This window comes from Tamandua tetradactyla, chromosome 25 (genome assembly GCF_023851605.1).
Source record: "Tamandua tetradactyla isolate mTamTet1 chromosome 25, mTamTet1.pri, whole genome shotgun sequence".
Lineage (NCBI taxonomy): Eukaryota > Metazoa > Chordata > Mammalia > Pilosa > Myrmecophagidae > Tamandua > Tamandua tetradactyla.
In genome coordinates, this window is record NC_135351.1 from 27,320,073 (window position 1) to 27,345,880 (window position 25,808).

The following is a 25,808-nucleotide window of genomic DNA, read 5'->3' on the forward strand; positions in this document are numbered from 1 at the left end:
AGCAGCCCTGCAAACTAAGACTATAACAGTATCGTTCTTTCTGTGCTTTTTTTTTTTAAGGTTTTTTTTTCCTGAAACCCGTGTGGAGGTGAGGAAACAAGGGGCAAAATACCATATATACCTTAAATCCTCTCCAGGACATCACTTTATGGCTATCAGTTCACCTCCCCTATTTAGGTGTGTGATGAGCCCGCATCGCGGCGCAGCAGCTTCTGCGCCTCAGCCTCCTCAGGAGTGAGACTGGGATAGTGGTGCCCACCCCAGACGGCTGGTGTTGGATTAGAGTATTTCATGTCATACTTAAAGCAATGCCTGGCCAGAGTAAGCGTGTGACTCTTATATGGTTGTCATTATTATGCATAACATGGCTGTGTATATGTTAAGTATTTTCCGTAAGAACTCTCGTTAAACCTCACTTTCCAGCGGTCTGCGGAAAAGTCTCACGCGGCAGGGTCACTCACGTGCCCACACCTACAGAGTTTCTGAGATACTCACAGGTGATTTTCTGGTATGTTCTTGCCTTTATGTATTCGTGTTTTTCTTGAACGACATCATTTAATCCATTTTCTTCATCCATCTTCCGTCGCCTGCATTTCCAGTTCCAAAAGATGGTGGGAGTGGGGAGGAGCGGGCGGTGAGGAATGGAAGCCGCCAACACTGAGGGAGGCGCGTCCTGTCAGGTAGGCAGCGCTGCCCCGGCGCCCAGCCTCCTCACCTCCCGCCTTGGCACGGCAGGAGCGTGGTGGGCAGAGGCCACTGTGTGTATATATATATATATCCCAAATGGTGTGGCGGGAGGAAACGCACTCTTACGCGTATTCTATTATAGCCAGACATTGGCGGGAAGGGGCGGGAAGGCGAGAACGTGGCCGGTCCCGTGTTGCTTCCACAGGCCAGCCGCCGGGGAGCTGGGAAGCGCCAGATCCGAGCAGCAGGCGGAAAGGGGCGGGAAAGCGGGCGCGCCTCTCGCGGCCCCGCCCCCATCGGCCCCGCCTCTCTGGGCGCCTGCGACGCGCCTCTCGCCGCCCCGCCCATCTCGCTGCCCGCACGCGCCGCGCGGACCCGGTGGCTTCGGCGGCTGCAGCTGCGCGGGCCTGGGCTGCGCGGGCACGCGGCCTCCCGGGTGTCAATCACGCACCGGCTGAAGCTGGGCTAGGCGCGAGCGGCGTGGCGGCTGCGATGGGACCCCGGCGAGAGATCTGCGGCTAGCTGGCTGCACTTGCTCCACGGGTCAGGGCATCGCAGGGGGCAGGTAACGCCAGGCCCGCGGATGGTGGCTTTCTGTGCTTGATATGTCCTTTTCCAGTTCTCCCTCTCCTCCCTTTCTCTCTTTCCTTCCTATCCCTCCATGTACAAATATTCATCCTCTCTATGTCTCTCTGTCTCTCTCACTCTCTCTCGCTCTCTCTCTCTCTCTCACACACACACACCTCACTCACCTTCATTATACGTGCACGAACCTCTCCCAAAACCATGCATATCAAAATATGTGAAAATACAAATTAGAGGTAGCCAACTCTATGCTTTGGAGGTTCGTGATTTGTGTTATGTAAGAATTTGGGAGATGTACAACTAAAAACTTAAAGAGTTTCCTTCTTGTAATACAAGAAAGTTGTATGTTAGGCGAGAGTAAAATACGTGTATTTGGTGTTTGCAAAGGCTAGTATGATTTATATTCCAGACTGAATTTAACCCCCACTTGCCTTTCTCACTCGTTTGCCATGACTGAAGTTGTTGAGTGGTTTGATATGATCTCAGGAGATACTTATTTGTGGTGTTGGAAGGAGTGTTGGGGTGGAAGTTAGGCAAGGCTAATGACCTCAGAGAAATCAAAGCTGGAGTTTAAGAGCGGGTGTTTGCGTGGTTGGTTCCTGCCTTAGGCTTTGTAGCAGAAATGTTATCAGAACCTTGGAAAGCTCCTTGAGTTCTGAGCAGGCCAGCCTTTGGTGAAAGGCACCTGGAGAAAATAAAAAGAAGGAAGATCCAGTCAAGGCAGAGAGAGAGAAGAGACAGATGGGAGAATGTGACTTTTTGTCAGCTTGTTTTCTTTCCTTAACCAGATCGCTCATTCAGGATCCTAATATAATTTGCCTCTTTCCACAAATCCTCTTACATACCACTCACATATTCATGATAAAAGGAAAGAGAGTCTTGAAGATTTAGCATTGTTCTATATACTATAGACTGACCCTAGAGAATGTTGAAAACCATTTGTCAAGCCTCAGCCCGGCTTCCTCACATCAAGACTTTGAGTTCTTCTGCAAATGTATGGGGATCTCATCAGAAAGTATTCTTAATGACCTCTTAAAAATATGGCCCCAGTTATTACTTTATTTCACATAGCTAGAGTAATGTAGGAAGCCAATAGCTCTACAGCTGGGAATGGCTTTTTAATTAAATCTTGCATAGGCACCTGCTTTTCTTAGGCAGATGGAAAATAAAATGATTATGATCGGAAGAAACTGAACATAGCAGGAAAAAATCTGATATGAAGATATGACATGATACTGTTGAATAAAATCAACCCAATGAGAAAAATATCCAACAAGGCTTAATAAGTTTAAAATGCATGATGGCTATAAAATTCATTTATTTTACAATACTGTGGAACAGACACCAGATAGATTAATTCTGGAGTAACTAGGAAACCAAGTAATCTTTAAATTTAAAATCTGTAAAGCACAGATGGACCTGTCTAGTTGGTGTTATTAACTGCACGGGATATAACTGTATCAAAAGAAGAACATTTGTATACTGAATTATAGTTTAGAAAGCACTTTTCACTTATGTTCTCTTATCTACTTATAAACTATCAGGGAAGCACATTTAAAAGCTGTAAAATATATATACTGACTTCAGTAAAAAAAAAAAAATAGACTGTGTCTGCTCTTGAACAATAAGTTCCTTGTCAGCATTAAAATGATTTATAAGTTATAAAATAGTTTGTGAAGTTTAGATTTTGATCTGGATCACATTCTGCAGAGTTGTTTGGGATTTTTCTTAAATAGGATTGAAGAATGCGCCGTTAGAAAGAAAAGTTAAGGAGTAAACAAGAAGAAGAAGAAGAGGAGAACTTCAAAGGTAAGACACAAACTTTATCATAAGTATATTTATAAGTACCTTATGGTCCACATGCAGATAAAGAAGAGATTATTTTTTGCTTCTCATCTTGGTTTTAGACTTTGTGTGCCTTACTAAAAAAAAGTCTTGAAAAGATAAAGTAATTGTTAATAAGTAAGATAATTATACATCATTACCCTTCTTTAAAAAATCATAAAATTGACTACTTATCTACCTATTTAGAGGGTATTAAAAACTCTTGTAATACAGAGCCCCAATCTCTGCTCCTGTGCTAGAAAAATAAAATATCTCTGAGATAATCCATGGTAGAAACACGTTTTCAAGTGGCTTGTATAATACCAGAATGCCTAATTTAAAAGTGAAAAATCTGTTAGCTGGCTTTCATGCCTTCCTGCAGCCACTATGAATCTGGCTGAATCTTTTAAGTGAATTGACCTTTTGAATTTGGTATTGTATAAATGGTCTAAATCATCTTTATGCCTCTATACCTTGTCTCTGGCAGAGATGACCCTGTGAAAAAGTGGCTCTAATGGGAACTTAACTCTCATTATCTCAGAACTATTTTATGAGAGAGAAAAGCAATATGAAAAATTGAATGATATGTCTAAGAGAATAAATAGAACGGGGCCTGTGTCTGGTCTCACAACTGACTCACACATGCAGCCATGGGAAAACACTCATCTTTTTTGTGCCTCAATTTTCTGCCTCTCTTCTCTCACCAAATGAACAAATAATATTGCGTCTGTGATGCTTTTAGAATTTCATGAGGCAGAAAAAACATTTCTTCTTTCATGGATATGAAGATTTTTAAAGTAAAATAACAATGTAACTATATATATTAGACTGAAATTCAAATTTAAAACAAGTTCATCCTATAGTGTATTTGTACGCATAATGATCACACTAATACATGTAGGGGGTTGTTTGCCTAATAAAATAATTGTTCAAGGGATTCTTAGCATGTCCACTTCCTCTCTTTGAATGTACCCCTTTTATGGTGCCTATTTTATTGCAGATATTGCTTTATGAATGTATATCCTTCTACCCAAGAGCCCATTGAGGACAGACTGTGTCCCACTCACCTTTGTGGCTCCATTGTCTAACAGGGGCCCTGCACATAGCTCATACCTTAAAAACATTGAATGGACAGATGAATGAAAAATGAAGGACCACTTGGGCCATCACCAACCTATCTAAAACAGAGAATTTGGGAGAGGGGCTAAAGTATGATTTTGGGGCTAAAGTATGATTTTCTCCTTTCACGGATCTCTAGAATATGATAACGTGTGCTGTGTTGCTATGAATTGAATATTTATTTAACATCTAACTCTGCATGCAATTGAGATAAATGCTATGGAAAAATTATAAAAATAATAAAAACATAGGTCTCTACTTATTAGCACTTAGCATGTCTTTTAGGGAAGATAAAAACAATTTCCTCTTCATTGATGACCAAACAACCAAACACTAATGTTGCTTATACTCCAGCCATGGTAGCAAAGCTGGAAGTGAAAATACAGCAGACTTCACTTTAAAACTGGGCAATTATTAAACTACATAGGATAAACTAGTGCTGAGGCAGAAACAGAAAGTATGAACAAAGAATTTTTATTTGTCTCAGCACTTACTTTTTAACCATAGGTATCAATCAACCAGGTAGATCCCAAATATCTGTAATATTCCCCATATTGGACAAAAACTTATTGGCTTCCTTGTGAGGCTTGAAACTTGCTATTGAGATTTTGTGTGTTTGAAATCCCCACCCTAATATGTTATATTTAAAAATCTGTGTTCTTTCAAGTGATCATTCTCTTCTAGGAGTGAGTCCCAACTAGTTATATGTTTGAGAAGATATATGATACCTCTCAGACCCCTAGGAACTACTATTTTAGACAACATATGTAATACTGAAGTAACTAGTTAAACAAATAAGCAATATACAGTCGTTTAATATATTCAGTACTAACTAATTAACCTTACTAATTGCTTATTGCACCTCTCAATTGAAGTTTCATACATAATACAATGAAGCAAGAATTTGGAACAATCTGACAATTGATCAAAGAAGGCTTGGAAGGAAGTGGAATAAAAAAAGTAAATCCAATTGTTTGATCAACAAAAAGTAATTGACTCATTCTGCAAATCCATGGCCAAAGACAACTGGAAAATTCCATCTGGAAGGAATTAGTGATTATCTGGTCCAACTACCTTATTTCAAAGATGGTGATATCATGGCAGAGAGGTTAATGAACTTACCTGAGAGCTCAGGACCAGTAAGTAACTGATCAAGGCCTAGCATTAGAGTCTGGTACTCTGTGGTCAGCACAGAACAGGTCATGTTCTTGTACTTTGGGCTCCTGGAGGAGAAAATAAAGCTCATTGGGATTCCTTTTCTGGAATGCATCACTAAAAGTCCATTCTGACTTAGGGTAGTCTTCTATCATTCGGGTTCAAAATTCATTTTATGACACTTTCCATCTCTTTTATGATTTTCCCCATATTGTTTTTTAACAAAGTTGAACTACTATCATCTGATAAGGCAGGAACATTTAACCTAGTATGCCAGAAACTAGTTGTGCAAGGAATGACTACAACATGTCACATTGTCCTGTTCTTTATCAATGCTGAGAAAGCATGACATCATCATCAAAGAGAAATAGCTCTTATGGTTGCTATAAAGAATTTTTTACGTCTATAATATCTATTTTTATCCTTTTTTCATTTTAAAGTCTCTTTGTTTTATAGAAAACTTGAATATATATATGTAGATGAGTTGTTTCTGATTATGCAAGTATGATTCAGTCTGTAGTTCTAATGCTGTATTAATTAACTATCATTTTTCATGTGCTTTCTGACTCATGACATAACCTTTAGCAGATGATTTTTCTGTGCCTCAGTTTCCTTAATGACAAAGCGGAGTTAGTAATACCAATCCCATCTCTCCTTGACCAAAATTTCATAAGAATGTCTTTAAAGAAAATGTCTTTAAAATTATTCTTACTTATGTATCACTTATAATGGACTCCTATTAATCATCTTCATTGTATTAGTATTCAGCAAAAGGTACTGAAGAGATCATCCTAGCATTTAAAATTTGAAAACTAGGTTAACATTCTTTTGAACCGTCAAACTTTGATGCTCTAATCAGGCAGAGTACATTCTTAAATCTTGATAGTTTAATGAAATAATATTCTTCTGAAGCATTTAAAAGTTTAAAAAAAAATCAAACTTTTGCCTCCCCTGCGTATTCTGCCCAGGTGTTTGCTTTAGAGGATAGCAAAACCTGAAACATGAAGAAGGAACATGGAGGTAGGCACTAAATGTAATACTGAACCAACAGTTTAAAAGACAAGGCTATTGGCTATCATTAATAGCACGTAGTTTTTACATTTTCCTAAGAGCAGAACCATATTTTCCTGAATATGGCTACATTTTCTAACCAAACCCATTTGTGGTCAAGGGCACACATTTACAAAATGTCTTTATGGGCTCATTTTGTGGCCGTGGGATAAAATAATGCTAACACTCCTGGCTTCATCTTTTATTTTAGCCCCATGGCTCTATCCAGCCAAACCAGGTGCCTCACATGGAACTTGACAGAACTCTAGATTACTTTTTTCTCTTACAGAGATGCATTACTGGTTGCTTTCTCACAAAATAATTGGAAACAAATATGCCTTCTGTTGGCCTTCTGCACAGGCCCTGAAAACATGAGACTGATTGTGTCTACACAAGGAAAACAATGTAGAGGATAAGTGAAAAAGCCAAGCAAGTACTCTGCACTTCCAACTACACACTTATCCATTCATATGGACATCAGAAAACCAAAGAGCAAACACAGTATGACTGAGAATTCCCTTACTAACCAAAACTGCTATCCGTCAGTCATTCCAGGCTTTACTGTGAACGAATAGTCATGTCAACGTAGGTCCTGTTTCTAAGGGAATTGATTTGTCGAGTAGAAATTTCCATCTTAAGAAGACACAGCCCTAAGCATCCCACCAAGAACATAGTTTCATTTGGCCAATCTCTGAATTCTTATTTATACCATGACTTTTCATAGAAAATGATAAAAGCTTGGGTCTACCTTCCACATTACAATCTACCATCCCACATGGACAGATGTATCCACAAAAAATGACTGTAACATACGGTATGAGTTAGTGAGGTGGAAATTATTGACTATGCCATTTGTGATTACTAAAGCATGAAGCAAAAGTTGCTCAGCAGCTTTTTTAACAAATCCTCTGTACAGCTTGACAATTAGTTAAAATATTAGAGGAAGATAGATAAGCTCTTAAAGCACAATTTCCAACTGCTAAGAGTAACACCTTATAGATTCCACAGGGAAACACTGTTAAAAATCTGAGAGCACAATCCAAGACAAATTCCAGCTGCAGGAAGTGAGAGAACCTGCATAATTCTTTAACATGTAAGTGTAAAGACTGTCGGATACTAAAAGACTAAAAGATGAAAGGTTGGAAAACCTCAGCTTTTTTTTCCCTGCCATTTCTAATGTGCCTCATGCTTCAAATTTTGCATAATTCAAAAGTTGTACTGTCTGTGTCTCGTTTTATTTATGGAGAACCAGTATTCGTTGTGGAGTGTTTGGGGCCATTTTGCTTTAAACAGAAAAGACCAGCCTATAAGAAAAAGAGGCCTTTTAAATGTGTCTTTTATATTAAGAAAAGAGGCTTATATTCTTCAGCCTGATTCTCACTTTAGGATGCCCTTTGCTCCTGAGGGCAGAGCCCAAAGGACTGACCCGCTTAGATGCTGTCATTCCAGCTGGGAAGAATGAGTTCCTGCAGCAGTGTCTGTGGGTCCGGGCAGGCACAGCCTACTGCTGAAGGCGGGTACCAGCGCTACGGGGTCCGCTCCTACCTGCACAAGTTTTATGAGGACTGCACTGCCTCCATCTGGGAGTATGAGGATGATTTCCAGATCCAGAGATCACCTAATAGGTGGAGCTCAGTGCTCTGGAAGGTAAGTGAAGTGTGTATGTTTAACCCAGGAGATGGGGAAATTATTGAATATGGTAAATAACGTAGCCAAAGAGAACTGAGAGATTTAGTGCTCTGTGTGTGTGCATCTCTCATGGTGATATAAAATGCATTTTTCTTCTCATAATAAAGGAGAACATAAATCTGGGGCTGAAGAAAGTATCTAAACAGAGCACAATTGTTGATTAGCAGATTAAACATAAATAGGTATAATTGCCCTCATTAATTATTATGATTGCTACTGTTATTTATATGCCACTAAATTGATTAAGTGTGAGGCCATCCATAGACAAAACATTATATGCTTTCAGCCTCCCATTCAGTCTCCATAAGTATCATTTGACATGCTGCAGCAATTATTAAAGAGAAATAATTGGGTATTTAGAGAGAGTTAATGCTGAGATATAGTACAGTGATCAGGAACCCAGCTCTGCCTCTACCAGATGTGTGATAAGAAAGTTCATCTTTTTGAGCCTCAGCTTCCCCCACTATAAAAAGAAGAGGCGTCATTTGACAATTTATTCAGTCATTCAAGTTAGTGAGTGCCTACTCTGTGCCAGGAAGTTTCCAAGTGCTGTTAAAGTGGTAAGCAAGACAGAAAAAGGCCCTCCCCTTGTGGAATTTACAGTCCACCAAGGGGGACAAACTATAAACAAACCACGAAATAAAGCATCAGGAAGTTTCAAGAGCTATGAAGACAAATAAATCAGGTCAAGGAGAGAGAGGATGAGGGAGGGCTGATATTTAAATATGCTGGTTGAGGAAAGCCTCTCAGAGGAGATGACTTATGAGCAAATATCAGCATGGGTGAGGGAGCAGACCTTAAAATGATTGGGCTGAAGGTCATTCTTGGCTAGGAAAATAGCAGACCTGCCCCAAAAGCTCTGAAATGGGGACAAGTTTGATATTGAAAAATACCAAGAAGTCCAGTGTGGTTGGAATGAGAAGAGAGAGGGGCAAAGTGGCAGGTGAACTCAGGAAGATGGACAGGGCTTGGAAGCTGCAGAGCAGTGAGATCTTTGGCTTTTCCCTTTTATGCCTGAGAGGCATAGATGGGAAGCTATCTGAGCATTTTAAGCAAAAGGGTGGCAAGATCCAACTAATATTTCAACAGGGTCATTCTGGCTGCTGTATGGGAAACAGATTATAGAAGGACAAGGGTAGAAGCAGTTCTGAGACTGTGAAAATATCCAGACATCAGATGATGGTGGCTTCAGTAAGGGTATTGTTAGTGGAGATGGTGAAGAGTTGCCACATAAAGTTTGAAGACTGAGCTGTCAGGACATGCTAATGAATTGGGTATGGAGAATGAAGAAAAGAAGAATCAAGGATGATTCCAAAGTTTACAGCATGAGCTATTTAGTGAATAGTGTTACAATTTGCTGAGATGGAGAACATTGGGAGAGAAATGGAATTGTTGGGGAACCAAGTGTTCAGTTTGGGCCACATTACATTGGAGATGCCTGTTAGAAATCAAGTGGAAATCTCTAGTGGCACTTTAAAGATACTAAGCTGAAGCTCGTGGATTATGATTTATTGACATATAGAATGTATTTAAAGACACCAGACTAGATGAGCTCACCTAAGAAGAAGGTATTGACATAGAAGAGAAGAAGCCATCAGGACACTCCAACATTTAGAAATAAAAAAACAAGAGGAAAATTCAGCAAAGAGTATTGAGAATATGCAGCTTTAAATAAAATGCTGAAGTTTCCTTCCAGCTCAGACAATCTGTGCCGGTGAGATAGCAGTCATCTCTGACTCTCATAAAAGGTTCCAGAAATTTTGACATTGATATTGACATGAATGCACAATTTCTGGTGATAAGAGTACAAGAAGAGGCATTATAGCATAGTGGTTAAGATCATTGGCTCTGACTTTAAACTGCATAGGTTCAAGTCACAGGCCTTCCATTTAACCCTATAACCATGGACAAGTTAATTGGCCTTACTAGGCCTCAGTTTACCTGTTTGTAAAATGAGGACATCTATAATACTTACCACATGAAGTCATGAGAATTAAATAAGATAATATTACAAGGAGCGGGTACATAGTACACAGTAAGTATTAGAAGTGTTAGCTATTATTACTGGATGCATACAGAACACTGAACTCTGAAATAAAGCTAACCTAGAAATCTAGTTAATAAATAAAGTATTAGGTCGTATAGTTGTTAACATGGATTATCCAAGACAAATCTAACTTGTGTGGCATACTCTGAATTAGAATGGTTAAGTCAGCATCCTTGCCCTATAGAACTCTCATCTCTGATGCATCCTTATTGGCTTGATACATCTGTATTTACCCATATAAGTGAGTGGTTGCCTCCCTATTTGTCAAAAAAAACATTTGCCTGACAGATTAGTTGTGCCAAGAGCCTAAATGCTGCTGACATACAGAATATTTTAAGTGTCCATGTGGATCCAAAACACTGGCAGTTGTGTGATCTACGGAGCCTTAACCCCATCAAATAATATGTAGCTAGGATTTAAAATAAAGAACTCATGGTCAATTACCAGCCAAGAATTCAGATTTCAATATACCCTCCCTTCCATTTTATATAGACATATCCAAAAGCATATGTTCCCTTATGTGCTGGTCTTACTTCAGAGAAGAAAAAATCAGGCCAAAAAGTCCCTGCCCTCATGGCAATTATATCCTAGCAAAATCCAGATGTGGGACTCATATCCTAATTGTGAAACACTGGACAGGGAATTCAGAAAACTAATGTCAACCCAAATAACCTAAAAACTCACTGTCTTAGGAGACTTCCTCTCTACCAAGGGAATGAACCACCTCTTCTTGAATCTCCTCACAAGGTATATGAGAGAGTTCATCCCAAGGGTCTATAAAGTGCTTTGTAACAATACAGATGAAAGCAGTATTATGTATGTATTTCTACTGTAGTTTTTATCATGTTTTCCCTTTCATTTCAAACTGTGTCTCTAGATGGTTCCAGTTACTGACTTCCTTTTCTCCCTTCTTCTGCTATAGTGTTGTCAGCCTCATGTTGGTCTCTCATGGGGGACAAGGTAGCTATAGTCCCAGGGCTTTGTTAGTACTCTGCCCTTAACTCAAGCCAGCACCTTTGTGCAGCATGGAAGGGTTTAATGAGAATGGAGATTGAATTCTTAGTTTCTCAGCTGCTAAAACAAATACCATAAAATGGGTTGGTTTAGCAACAGCAATTTATTGGCACATGGTTTTGAGGCAGGGAGAAGTCCAAAATTGAGGCATCAGCAAGGCGATGCTTTCTCCCTGAGGATTGTGGCATTTCAAGGTGGCTACCATGATTCTTAGGTTGCCTTGACTTTTCTAGCACCTGGTGATGTCCTCTCCTTTCTCTTCTGGGTTATACTGACTTCCAACTTCTAGTTTCTCATTACTTTCTGTCTCTGATCTTCTCTTAAGACCTCCAATAATAGGATTAAGACCCATTCTGATTCAGTTGGCCACACCTTAACTAAAAATAACATCTTAAAAAGGTCCTATTTACAGTGGGTTCACACCCACAGGAATGGATAAAGATTAAGAACATGTTTTTTCTGGGGTATATAACTTAATCTACTGAAGAGTTAAACGGACCTGAGTTAGAATCTTTGCTCTATCACATGCTATTTACACAGTATCTGCCTCACAGTGCTATGCTTCCTTTCTACCTAGAAACTTCTACTATACAGTAGGCTATATTGTAGTCTCCAAGATTCCATGATAAGTAAAATATTATTCTTGAACTCTGAATGTGACCTGAAGGAGTTCACAATCAAATAGGAAACAGATGTGTATCATATTGTTAAAACACCCCTAAAGGTAGTTGCAGTACTTACTGAGGGCCCTGGGAGTCTGGGGTTGGAGGGGACAGTTGGGGGAAAGAATGGGTATCTGATGCTGCCTGGGGAAGAAACAGATCCATGGAAGATATAATATGTGAAAAAAAGGAACAATGTATCCCAGTAGAATGAAAATCATTGCAAAAGCTATTCATGAGAGAGTATGGCATATTCAGGAGACTGAAAATAGTTCCCTATGGCTGCAGTAAAAATGTAGAAGTTGGGGAGAGGGGTCAGGATATAAAACTGGGGAAGCAAACAAGAACTTGATAACAGACAACTTTGAACGGCTCTGAAATAGAAATTTCCCCAGTACCCTTCAGCTTGGGTACATTAAGGGGAAAAAATAATAAACCTAGGCTTTCCTGAAGTAAACACACACACACACACATGCATGCATCAAGTATTATACACATTCTCTGTGCCTCCGAGATTCTGGGTTACTGCATGATTGCCTCAACCACTCCAGTTTATAACGTTGTGGTTAAGAGCATGGGCTCTGACTTACTGCATGGGTCCCACCTTGCTCCTGCCACCCATCGTTGCTGCTCGAGGATGGAAAAGGTTGTCATGAAATGTTTCTTTCTTCTCTTTGAGCTTGACTTTGACTAAAGCTGTTGCCATTTGATTGTTTATGCAGCAAACAGCCTTGGTATGGCAGGGATGAAGCTCATGGGAGCAGTATTCTCACCCTTAATCATTCTTCCCTCACCTTAGAGTTATCTTCCTTCTTACTTCTCCTCAACTCATACTAGAAACCTCTCAGAAACTCTGTGCAGTCTTGCTTCCCCCACACCTGTAAGGGTGGAAGTAACTCTGGCCCTTCCCTTTCCTCTGGAGATCTCTTAAACTCCTGAAGCTCCCTTTTCCCATCAGCCATTTCCCCCAGAGCTAACTCAGGGTTTAAATGTAAGTCTTAGATTTCTCTTCAAAGTTTTGCTAGTTAAATATTAAGGAGTTAGATTTTGTCCTAGAGCTGAGATGAAGAAGACTATTAAGAAGAGAAACCATAAAGTATTATTTTTGTTTTAAGAGATTTATCAAGTTGGCACCTGAAAGGTGAGACTCATAATGGAGACCAGTCAGGATGCTGTTGCCATGATCCAGGCAAGGTGTGATAATGTTCTGCACCAGGAGAGGGTATAGTGATGAAGAGGAGGGAAAGAGTCAAGAGAATTTTTTTAGGTCAAACCCACTACCCAAATGGAAAGAGATAAGGCACGTGGAAGGCCCTAGACTATAGTCTGGCACTGGTTGTTGTTTTGTAAAGCTCAGTGTCCCTACAAGCAGATAAATCAAAAAGGCAGGGACAGGTGAGCTAGAATCTTCCACTACTGCTGCCAGATGACACCACTGTGAGCTCAGGCTCTGCTAAAGAGAGCTCAGCAGCAGCCCTCAGTGCCAATGAAGAAGTCATTCTTCCTTCTTTCTGCACCTCCTCTGAATTACCTCCAACCCAGATGGCTCCTTTCACATTTAGCTCCATCCAGCCCTCTCTCTATACATACTGTTCTTCCCTGCCACACTCATTCCTGCTTCCAACAGTCATTACTGTCTCCTCTTTGCCAGAACAGCTGTGTTGCTACTGCTGCTAGCTCTGCCTATTGGTATAAACTGCATGTTCTGACCTCATTAGCTCAGTAAGATACACCAAAGGGAATGTTGGGTCAAAATAACAATAATCCCAGTGTGGGAGTTAGGTTCAGGTGTCAACTTGGCCAGGTGAAGGTGCCTAGTTCTACTGCTGTGGGCATGAGCCAATGGCATATGAAGCTCATGTGTTGCTGATTACATCTGCAGTCCGCTAGGAGGTGTATCTGCTGCAATGAATGATGTTTGATTTAATTGGCTGGATACTTAAATGAGAAAGCTCAAGATAGCATCCCAAGCCACTCAGCATACCTCATCCCAGCACCAACAGCTCAGCCCAGGCTTTTGGAGATACAGAAAGGAAACACCCCGGGGAAAATTGTTGGAACCCAGAGGCCTAAAGAGAAGGCCAGCAGAGATTGCCCTGTGCCTTCCCATGTAAGAAAAAACCTCAGTTGAAAGTTAGCTGCCTTTCCTCTGAAGAACTATATGTTTTTAACTAAATAAACCCCCTTTTATTAAAAGCCAATCCATCTCTGGTGTGTTGCATTCTGGCAGCTTTGGTAGACTAAAACACTCAGCCTCTAGCTCCCCACCAACTTAATGTCTAGGGTCTGGGAGTGCATACATCCTCCCCACAGCCAAGAGAGTTTTCAGAAGTCACAGCACAAAGACCGTCCTTGCACCTATCTTTGGGGTTTCATGACCTGGTGAGGTCCTTCTCTCTCACATGGGTGTTAACCTAGCTGCCCCACAGTTCCACGTTTCTTGAGTGTAACTGGCAAGGGGGCAGCCAAATCCCAGAGGCATTCCAACTCTTCTGTGTGGAATAGGTCTCTTAGACCTGGAACCGCTTCAATTTAGGACCATTTCCAGATGCAATTTTTGTGATACTGCATGGTGTCACTCTCAAAATTGTTATTCCCTGCAGTATCATATATGAGGATTAAGCTGCTGTATCCCAACTGTCTCTCCTCACGTCCATTACACTTTCAAGGTGCCAAGGAGCAGCCTTCTCTTGACCCTATTGTAGCTTCTTCAAGGCTACAATCCCAGGTTCTTCCTGACATGTTTTAACAAGTTTGGATTCCCTCTATGGACACAGAATATGTCTCTTGGAGACCCTCGCTAGATTTGATGTGACCTTCGAAAATCTTTTTAGTTACTCATTATGTCATCCTCCCCTCCACAGATGGCAGACCTCCCTCTGATACTCTGACGTAAATAGGAAGATGAGAAGGCTGGGTGAGGCCAAACACTTCTCAGCTCTTGAAGTAAGCAGGAGCTCTGCCATCTGCAAGACATGTTTGCCTTTTAGTTTCTGAGTGATATTCCAAGAATTATGTTAATCTGTAAAGCGTTGCTCAGTTCAGGAGCAGACTGCTCTGAGAATCAATCACCTGGCTCCATATTCAGCAGTCTGGTGGTTTAAGCTAGTCAATCAGGCATATTTATTGAGCCCAAAGCTGGAATGAGAGCTGGGGAGAGACAAGAGAGAAACAAAAGACGGAGGGCTTTGGCCTCAGTTGCTGTTGAACATCTCAGAAACTAAGATGAATACATTTTTACTACCCTGAAATTTTGAGAATTAGTGCTAGCTCTTGAGGAGGGAGATAATTTACTAACAGAAAAGGCATGTCACCATGGATATTTAAGTTAATTTGATTGTGCATTAAGAATTTTCATGATGTGAGTCATTTTTAGAAAGTTGTAATGGTTAGTCCTTGAGAATAAATGTATTTGCCATCATTTTGGAAGGATGTAGAAAACAGTCCAAAATGTTATTATTTTACAACCTGGTTCCTGTGATACTTATATTTTGTGTAGTATAGTTTCTATGTTGTTCTTTCAGAAAATAGCATGTTGACTCTTTCAGTTTCTTTAAAATACTATATAAATCTGTCCATACATAATGACTAAAATGCTGTTGAAATTCAAATAAAAAAATAAAGTAACATACAGAATAATAATTGTTAATAACTCATATTAGTAATAATTATGGGTAGGGTGAGAAGTGGGAGAGGGAGTCTTTATAATCACACACCTGCTAACTATGGGACTTTGGACATAAACCCCTTAAACCTCGATTTCTTCGTAATTGAAATGGAAAGAAAAACACACACGTGAGGATTAAACAAAAAAACACTTAGAAGGACTCTAGCTCTATGCCTACATCATACTAGGTGCTCAAAAAATTTTAGTTCTCCTTTTCCTCCTTTTGTTACAATAGTGGGTTTATGAATATGTTTTCCTCTATTATCCTCTCTTACTTTATTATTACATTATCCCTAAAATTTAATAAATTGCATTTTAAATGTTCAAGATTAAATGGTGCTATGTGTTTGATTATTTTTCAAACCTTGTTATTCCAACTACAAGCAATTAGGAACTGGAGGAAATAAAAAACATGTTTAAAAAAATAACTATATTAGTAGTCCCTTATGCAAGTGCTGAGCAAATGTCAATGTACATAATTTTACAAGAGGTATATTTCCAAATAATGATAATAATAGCTACTTATTACTATTTATTACTAAGCCACGCACAGGGCTAAGTGCTTGCATACATGGTCTCAATTCATCCTCACAACAATGCTGTGAGATAAGAAGCATTATTATTTGTCATTTCACAGATGGGAAAATTAACAGTGAGAGAGTTTAAATAATTTACCTTGTATCATTCAAGTACTGGGTGGCAGTGCTGGAACCCAAGCCTGAACCTGTTAACCCCAAACCCTGTGACTTCAGACTGCCACATGGAATATTACCTTTCATCTCATTTTGTTTTAATCATTTTATTAAAGCTTGAGCTAGTACAGTTTAACCTCCATCTGCTACTCTTAGCACTTAGTAGTATCTGCATAAGAACAGCCCAAATAGCTACATATTAAAAGAGGAATTAAAAAAAAAAAAGAAAAGAAAAGGCGGGCCAAGGTGGCTCGGTAGGCAGAGTTCTTGCCTGCCATGCCGGCCTGCCATGCCGGAGACCCCGGCTCGATTCCTGGTGCCTGCCCATGCAAAAATAAAAGAGCCCTGGGCTGGGAGTCAGACCTGTGGCTTGTAGCCCTGCCTCTACAGCTTGCTCTCTGTCCGTCTTTAGGCAAATGACCTGCCCTCCATGAGGCTACATCTTCTTACTTGTAAACTGACAATTGCAGTTCCTTTCCTGCTTACTTGGGGAAAGGGGGTAGGCTGTCAATGTCTCCCAGCCAAAACCATCAGGAAGCCATCTACTCATTGCTGTGAGTAGAAGAATGACATCATAGGGGGCTATACGACATTTCAGGAAGGTGTTAGAAAAGACATATGACGTGAGCTTTAGATGGGTGGTTTTGGGGAGGATCTGAGGAAGCTGATGTTCAGTGTGGATTGGGTGCTGTTCAGGAATCAAATTGGGTGCTGTTTCGACCAGACATCTTAATAAATCTTATCTAGAAGGAGAGTGGATTAGAGCAAGAATGAAGCTGTCATTGGAAAGGAAGCAGGAGTCGTTCATATAAGGTCACAGAATGACCTTGTCTGATGTTGATGTTCCGTGAGATTGTTTATGTCCTGTAAGAGAACCCTGTGGCCTAGCCGTTTACCAATTCTGTCAACATCAAGGCCTGGCAGGTAGCGCCAGGCCAGCTTCTCAATGTCAGCAGCTGCTTTTGTCTTTCTCAAGACCAAATGAGACAATGTAAGCAACAAGCGAGTTTGCCAGCTCTAAAGCACTGTTCAAATAGGAAACTCAAAGGAAACGTTGACACTCAGTGTCACTGCTTCTGGTTTGGCATGAAAATCAGAAAGGTCCTCCTTTCGCCTTCCTTTTTAACTGAGAAAATAAATGTGTTTTCTTCCTGCAAATTTGGGGCCACTGGGAAAACAAGTCCCCTGCCCTTGAGGGCTCAGGGGAGAACTGACATTCCTGACTTACTTCTGTCTTGCTTCTGTCCCTTGTTTCACTAGGTCGGACTCATCTCTGGCACGGCCTTTGTCATCCTGGGGTTGACTGTTCTGGCAGTGGGCTTCCTTGTGCCCCCCAAAATCGAAGCCTTCGGTGAAGCTGATTTTGTGGTGGTCGACACTCATGCTGTTGAGTTTAATGGTGCCCTTGACAGCTGCAAGCTGGTCGGCGCAATCCTCTTCTGCATCGGAGGCACCTCCATGGCCGGCTGCCTGCTGATGTCAGTGTTTGCGAAAAGCAACTCCAAAGAAGAAAAATTCCTTCAGCAAAGGTTTAAAGAACGAATAGCAGACATCAAGGCCCACACCCAGCCCATAACAAAAGCCCCGGGCCCCGGGGAAACCAAGATTCCAGTCACTCTGTCCAGGGTTCAAAATGTCCAGCCTCTGTCAGTGACCTGAAACGTCTCCTTCCCGCCCCTCCCCGCTGGGATTGCCGCGCGTTGTTGACATGGAGAGGCCTGGTTGGGGAGGACCGGTTGGGGAGGACGAGGATTTGGCCTTTCCTTGCCCCAGGGTTGGGCTCTGCGGGGGCAGCGCCGTGAGCTTAGCCCAGGAGGCTCCGGGAAGTTGGCGCCGTTTGTCAACCTGCACACATATGTCCAGCTGCTTAAAATGGTGCCTCTGTGTGCCCACCAGGAGCCCCTCTGGGTCTTTCCCTCTCCTGTATCGTGACTTGGTGTCATTTTCCGTACTATTTGAAAGCGCTGAGCACTCTAGACCAGCCTTCCTCTTGGCTAACGTGGTCTGTTTTATTTGTCAATAACGGTTTTTCTGATCCTCCCTTCTTGGTGCTGTCTTCCATTCCTGTCTCCCTGTGTGTAAGACACTGTCACGTGTATTCTCAGAGAAGTGGAGTTCTCTGATTTTGTCTCAGATGTTAGTCTTTTCATTATATCTTAGCAAGAGTTTCCTTTGATTGGACAAATCTATCAAATTATCAGAGTTCTCTCCAAATCTCCAGCTTTTTTCATTTAAAAAGCTAAAATTGCCAACTTTAGAATCTTGAAACAACAGAAATAGAATATTAAGAGTATTTATTTATATGGTGTTAAAAGAGCTGAATTAGAACCCAGGAAATTTAAGTTCTTACTACTAACTGGCTGTGTGACCTTGGGAAAATTATTTGGCCTCCCCAGGCCTCTTTTCCCATCAGTAAAATGAGAGTCCTGACTATGACATCTGAGGGCCCCCCTTGCTCGAAACCTAAGATTCCTTTTTTGCCTTGTGTCTTTGTATCTCTCCCCCAAGGATGTTTCTGACGTCCTTGTGGTTCTCACCACAGTGGAACTCTCAGACCTGAACTCCGGAAAGCCACCGAGGCAGCAGCCTGTCACACTGCTGACCCTTAAATATCCAGTTCCAGCAGTTTATACAATGCTGACATATTTTTATAAAGACAAAAGGAAGATGTCCTCAAGTAAAAAAATCCCTGGGTAGATATTAACCTTTAAAAGGGTTTCCCTTCTCAAATAAGAAATATTTTCTAGTAAGATATTCACCTCAACCCTTTGCATTTTTACTTAATCGAAAGATTTAAATTACACTGAGAAAATGGAAGATGTGACCTTGGTATTCTCTCAGAATTTATACCACCATAGAGTTCTGTCTTTGGGGTTTTCTTTTTTTCCCTTCGCTGGTAAATAAAATATGGGAACAAGTGGAACCTGGAATTGCATTGTCATTCCTTCAATGTGGCTATTTTCTCTCCAACATGTAATTTTCCATTCTGAGGCTGAAAAGCTCTGATGTTCTCCTGGCTAAATGGAAGAATAAATGAAGTAATTAGTGCTCTTTGTGCACATTGTTTATTTTGCACAGTCCAGCATAAAACATGGGACAAATCAGCATCCTCAACAGCAATCACTGGCCAGATTGGGGAGAAATTTTTCCAATTTCCTCAGGCTTGCTACCTTCCTGTAGAAGTATATATATTTTTAATTGTCTGTGAAGCCTTAATATGTACTAACCAGCATCCATGCAAGTCTCACTGTTTGAAGCTCTCCAGGCTTGCTTCTGTCTTGTGTACCAATCAATCTTCGGAAATGGGACTTGACCTTTAAAAGCCTCTGATATGAAAAATAACGAGTGGCTGGGCTTGGAAACTTTCAGGTACAGGCATTAGAGTAGCCATAAAAGAAAAGGCTGTGGTTCTCAAACCAAATGTCTAAAAGAATCTATCTTACATCAAGTAGCACCTGAGTCTAAATAGGAGAAATTCAGCGTGCCCTATCTTCCTTGCTCTGTCCAGGCTTTGTACAATTCTTTTCTTGCAAGAGCCCTTCCCAGCCAAAACAGCAGGGGGTGAGGGTTATTGTAGGAAAGCAGAGGAAGGAGGTAAATGGTATTAGGAAATGATGTTTGGTCTTAGGGAAGTGTGAAGGCCAAGCATCATTAGAGAGTGGGAGCAGGAGGGTAAAAGCTGTAAAGCTATTGACAGGTCTGGGTTGCACAGACTCCAGTTAGTCTTAAGGCCTTCATCCTGGTCTAATTGTTTGTCACTGAACCACTTCTTCCCTTCAGCACTAAAACTTCCAAATCAAAGGGAAACCAGGTACTACAGCTGACGGGGGGGGGGGGGGGGGGGGGGGGGGGTGGGGTGGGGCTGGGGGGGCACAGCGTATAAAGTGCTGAGCATGCAGCTGAAAAAACTTAGAAACTTAGAAATGTGTTCTGGCCCAGAGATCATCTAAGCATAGGCCCTCGGAGCTGGTAGAAACCTTAGATAATACAGGCCCACCTCAGGCAGAAGCTCCCACTCCCCATCCCAACACCCTCGATTTGTTTGGACACTTCCAGTGATTGGATGGCTACAAATGGTTATAAAACTCATTCCCACGTTCTCCCAAAGTCTGCTTTTCCAACTTTCCAACATTGGACCAAATTCCATAATTCAGAGTCATGTGTAAATCTAACCTTTTGGCATATGACCACCCAACACCTCCTAAGGGGACATATATCTTCAGGGAGACATTTCTATATGTTCCTAATGTTCCTAATTTGTTTCTGTCACCTACTACATGAGGCACCCCCAAAGTTTTAAAAATTATATATGAGCCTCCCCAGCTTCTCTAATAGCATTACTTACTACCACAGAGTTCCTGAAGCCTAGAAACTAATCAAGGAAGGCCTCATGAGCAACTTCTTAGTGTGCTCACAGGGCCTCCTAGAACCTGGCCCAGTGCCTTTCCAATATTATTTTGGTGCATTCCCAAGAATCTCAGTCTCTCATCATACTCCACCACTTTCTTCTCTCCTAATGTGCCTGCAATTTCATCTCATCGTGCTTTTGCTCACAATGCTTACTCTCCCAGCAATAACCACCTGCTTATTCTCTGGCTTTTGGGCTCATCATTCAAGGCCATATCAAGAAATATTAGCAATAATAATAGCTAACATGCATTGACTGCCAGGCACTATTCAAAGCATTATACATATATATGTTCATTTAATCCTTATAAAAACCCTACAAAGTTGGAACATACACCCATGCCCATATACAGGAGAGTAAACTGAGGCAAAGAGTGGTTAACTTGTCCAGTAAGCAGCAAGGACAAGATTCAAAGCCGGGCAGTCTGGCTCCAGAGTCTTCACTATTATCCAATCTGCTCTTCCTCTAAAACAGTCCCCTTCTCTTGACAGCTTTTCATTGCTCCCTTACTCTGTTCAGACTTAGTGTCTCTCTCCTAGGTATATCTAGCACTCTGCACGAACACTTTCATAGCACTTATCTCTTTATTATTGTGATTTGTTTGCACATTGATTTCTTCCATTAGAAGCTAGACTATTAGCAGCTTGGGTGCAAGGAGTGTATCTCAATGAAGGCTGAACGCTTACAATGGTTGCAGTCCCACTCTGAGCCAGGAACTGGGCTGACATTAAAGAAACGAAAGGAATGATCGGTAGAGGCACTAAGGTTTTTGTGCACCTAACGTATGTCTGTGTGTATGTGTGTACATATGTCTACACATGTATATAGGCAAAAAAATAAAAACAGAATTTTGGGGAAAGACTGAGATTTACAGTTTGGATCTGGGTTGGGGAAGCCCAGTCCCATGGCTAGTTTGCCACTCCTAGGTCTTGAACACAGTCAGTTGGCCAACAACATGACACAGAACTGCCCTTACTCCCCTTCCGTGGAGTAGCTGAGAGAGGAGCAGACCTACCTAATCGAACCAGAGTAATTCATCTCTAACAGTCCTGACTGAACACCCTCATCCTTCACCCTCAAATATGAAAGGACAAGCAAGGATCATCAGACATCTTAGGAAAATCAGCAAGTTGAAAGTCTAAACGTAGAAATAACAGACTCCGTAGGAAACATTGTAAGTATGTCAGAAACCAGAGGAGAGCCTTTAAAAAATTCTAATTAGAAGTAAAGAAGCAATTGTATCAAGAAGACAAAAATAGCATACTATAAAAAGGAACATCAAATATTTTTTTAAATAAGTTACTTAAAAAGTTAAAACCTTTCCCATAATGTAAAATACCCCCCACTCCATTAAAAAAGATGTGAGGAAGAAGTTAAAAGACAGATATTCAACCAAGGAGAAAAAAAAACAGAAAAAAAATGAGAATAACATCAATAATAAAAAAAAAAATTCTCAGGGGTATAGAATATATAGCTCCAGACTGGAAATGTCTACTGAAAATTCAGCAATATGGTTTAAAAAATTTTTTTTTTCTTGAAATTTTAAGATATAATAAATAAGAGGATCTAAGAAGTTCCCGGAGAGAACAGGCCACCTACAAAATTTTAAAAATCAGAATGGGAAGATAAGAGGTGGGAGTGGGATTACATTCAATAGATTAGCCGATAATAAGGAGGTGTCTTCAAGTCAATAGGAAACATGTTACTTTTATCAAGAAGAGAAAAGATATGCAACAGAAACTCCAGAAAAAAATAAAGACTGCACAGGAAAATCAGGGCACTAATAATAAACTAGGTTTTGGCATGATGTGAGAAATTGGCAGAGTATAAGAAAAGAGAAGTCATTTGAAATCTGACCTTCTCATGGTCAGGAGGCTCATTCTACTTCTCACAGAACAGGAGTTGGGACGTTGAACCCACAGAAAGAGAACTACCAAAGTAGTTCTACAGTGATGAGTATTTACAAAGTCAAAACCAGACAAACTTTGTTTTCAACTTTCAGAAACAAATAATAGGCAACAAAAAGTTTAAATTATGATTATGGAACAGGATGTTTATGTGATAAACCCGAGAAAGTAGCTGCATCTCTTCTTTGTTCAAAATGTCTCAGATTAAAGACATCTTTGTCACATTTTAATCACAGAGCTCTGCACTTTTCTGGAGCACAAAGAAGTGGGCAAGAAATATTATAGGTATCTGTTACATTACATGGGAATTCGGTCTAAGCTCTTACAGGTAAATAAAGGCAAGACAAGACCCCTCTGAACTCGCGCTGAGTTTACAAAGATGAATGCAGACTGCTAATTTTGTTTGCCCAGAAGTTTTATAAAGGGCAGGTCAGCTCATCTGTGAGTTCCTTGAAGGTGGAAACCATATTTCTCCCAAACACCTAGTACAGTGTCTGGTTCATATTAAAAGCTCAGTAAAATGTTTGCTGAATCAAGGTGTTTTGGTTCAGGAAATTCTGCAATAATCCTTCTTATCGATCTGACCTCCTGATGGCCTCCACCAATCCTCATGATATCGGTAAGAAACATGTTTCCCAGACAGCACCTGGCTGCATCACAAGCTTTGACCTATCCTAAAATGCATTTGCTGGAATCCCCAGAAGAAATTAGCGCCTCAAAACCCATGGGAGGCCTGTGCATTTTAAACTAAGCAACTATATTAGCAGAACATAACCACTGATGGACAGACAGCTTAGCGTGGTGATTAAGCCTCTGGAGTCAGATTCCATGCGTTCAAATCTTGGCTCTGTCACTTCACAGACTGCAGAACTTTGGCCAAATCGTTACAATTCCCTGTACCTTGGTTTTCTCATCCATCAGGAATTATAACAGCTTATACCTACCAGGGTTGACTTGAGGATTAGTTGTATTAATACATCAAAAGCATTTAGAGTAATGACTCCTAGCAGGAAATGCTCATTATTAGCTGGGGTGCAGCCCACTTAAAATTCACCAACTTAAAGCTCTAGTGATTTGCCTTCACCTGGGTGATCATCCCTACTGTCAGGTCGGAAGTGATTCGGAAACTGCCAGACAGGACACCGACCTTTTCAACACCAAGTTTAATTAAGGCTGGTGAGTAGCTAAAGTGTGATGGTTCATGTCTTTCCATGTAGTTGGTGAGAAAGATTTATTAACTCATTAAAATGTCTTTTTGGTTATTTTCAGCTACTCAAAATGACTGCTACTTCCAGCCAGCTACTTATCCCAGAAAAGACCAAGAATAGAATCTGACTTTATTGACTTCCTAGACTGGTGTTTGCATCACTATATCATATTGTGCACTATGTCTGCACACTTCATCAATAAAATGGAATTAATAAGAGTACCTTCCTCATAAGACCCTTGTGAGGAGTAAATGAAAATATCCAAGTAAGTACTTAGAAGAGTGTCAATCAGCAAATAGTTGAATACTAAATTATTAAGTCACTTTTTTACATAAGGCTATTTTTGTTGTTATTATTGATATAAGCCCCTAGTGAACAGGGGCCCAATCATTCACTCATAAAGCCAATCAGAGATCAATACTTAAAGCTTTTTTGATATTGGTTGGTGATGAGCATGAAAAAGGGAGAAGAAAATGCCAAATACAGTCTGGGTTTGTAATAATAAGGTAGGAAAAAAAGATTTCCCTAGCAACAAAATTTCTGAATACATTTCCACCATCATTTCAAACTTCCTATTTATTATGACAATTTCCTGCTTTCAAACACTGAACAGTAAACAGGAAATTAGTTTGAGATGGCAGGCTCCTGCCAGAGAGAAGAAAGCCATTTCCATGGCAAGTAACCATACACTCTTCCTAGGAAATTTTCTTCAGAAACTGGATCTAATGAACACAAATTTTGAAATAATCTCAATGAATTGTAAGACTGTAAAGTTTCACTCCTAGGAATGACAGGCAAAGTTGCATTTCCTCCTTTAAAACGTCCAGATCATCATGACAATTTTGTTTTATTTTCTAACTGTAACGGTCCATCTGAAACATAAAGTAGGAGCTGACAGTGCAGCTGGAAAGAGGATTGCTTTCTGGGCTCCCCCTCCTTGTGTAGGAGCCACTTAATGGAAAGGAGCAGTGAAGCTGGCACAGGGCCCACAGCAATCTGGGTTTACTCTCTGGCAGCTGGCAGCACAGTGCTGTACATGCAGGAAGCTCAATAAACATTTCATTGATGATGAAGATGCTAATTTTTAAAACTTCATACTAAAGTGATGCCCAAACAGCTGTCTGGTTGCATACTCACATTTCACAGGAAGCCAAATGCCTTGACACTTTAAAGATAACTCCATTTACGTAATAGATACTTTCCAATATGCCATTCACATTACCTGTGAACCTGTGATGTTCCACTTGTGCCACTTGGGTTGTGACCAACAGTAATTTAAAAAAGGCTCTAAGATAGGTATGAAGACAAAACCCAAATTTTACATCCAGTCTGTGTGTTCAATGCTGTGAAACAGGCCAAAACTAATGCCAAGATGATAAGAAATCAAGTAATATGGGCTTGATCTATCGCCACCCTCATACACCATCATCATCATCATCATCATCTTCCCTTCCTGATATAAGACATCCTGAAAATTAATCAGCAGGTCTAGTTATACACAAAAGTCATGAATGAAGCTAACAGTTAAGGTAATACAAGGTAGAGCAAAACTGAAGATAGAGCTTTGGAGAATATTTTTGTCAATAATAGGAAAGCGTCCAAGAAAAGAGCACTTCTGACTCAAAGGTGGGTAGTAGAGAAGCAGAAAGAAGCAGGGAAAGTTGCCAGGAGTTTTCAAAGAGTCTAAAAACCAATGAAAAGCCAGTGTTCATGATATCCAAGAGCGCTGAGTCTTTACTATGTGCTGAGCACTGTACATGCATCTTCTTTTTAAACCCTTACAAGTTAACAAAGTAGCTGCTATTATCTTCTCCTTTGCATGAGAAAACTGTGGCTCAGAGAAGTTGAAAAAGTTGTCAAGGTCACACCATAACTGTCAAAGCCAAAACGCAAAGCAGGTCTGTTTGATGCTCAAAGCCTGTGTACTTAAGCACTAGGAACAGTGAAAAACATTCAAGTTCAAAGAGGAGGAGAAAGGGAAGAGTAGTAGGATATAGGCAAGTCCTGGCGTGTGGACAGATTCTGGCTCAGGACAGTTTGTAAAAAGCCAAGCTCACACCTGCATTTCATCCCATTGCATCTATACTGGTAGGG

General features: G+C 40.6%; 1 protein-coding gene across 1 annotated transcript; it reads left to right on the forward strand.

Moving 5' to 3' along the window:
- Positions 1 to 1,086: 1,086 nt before the first annotated feature.
- NRSN1 (neurensin 1) lies at positions 1,087 to 19,230 on the forward strand. The gene is made up of 4 exons (XM_077143507.1): positions 1,087 to 1,252; positions 3,009 to 3,081; positions 7,870 to 8,067; positions 17,452 to 19,230. The coding sequence occupies exons 3-4, from the start codon at positions 7,879 to 7,881 to the stop codon at positions 17,848 to 17,850; spliced, it is 588 nt and encodes a 195-aa protein (XP_076999622.1). The 5' UTR covers positions 1,087 to 1,252; positions 3,009 to 3,081; positions 7,870 to 7,878; the 3' UTR covers positions 17,851 to 19,230.
- Positions 19,231 to 25,808: the final 6,578 nt, after the last annotated feature.

Coding starts and splice junctions, on each gene's coding strand:
- NRSN1 (XM_077143507.1), top strand. CDS start 7,879: ATGAGTTCCTGCAGCAGTGTCTGTGGGTCCGGGCAGGCACAGCCTACT. Junction 8,068..17,451: donor GGAGCTCAGTGCTCTGGAAG/GTAAGTGAAGTG, acceptor TTGTTTCACTAG/GTCGGACTCATCTCTGGCAC.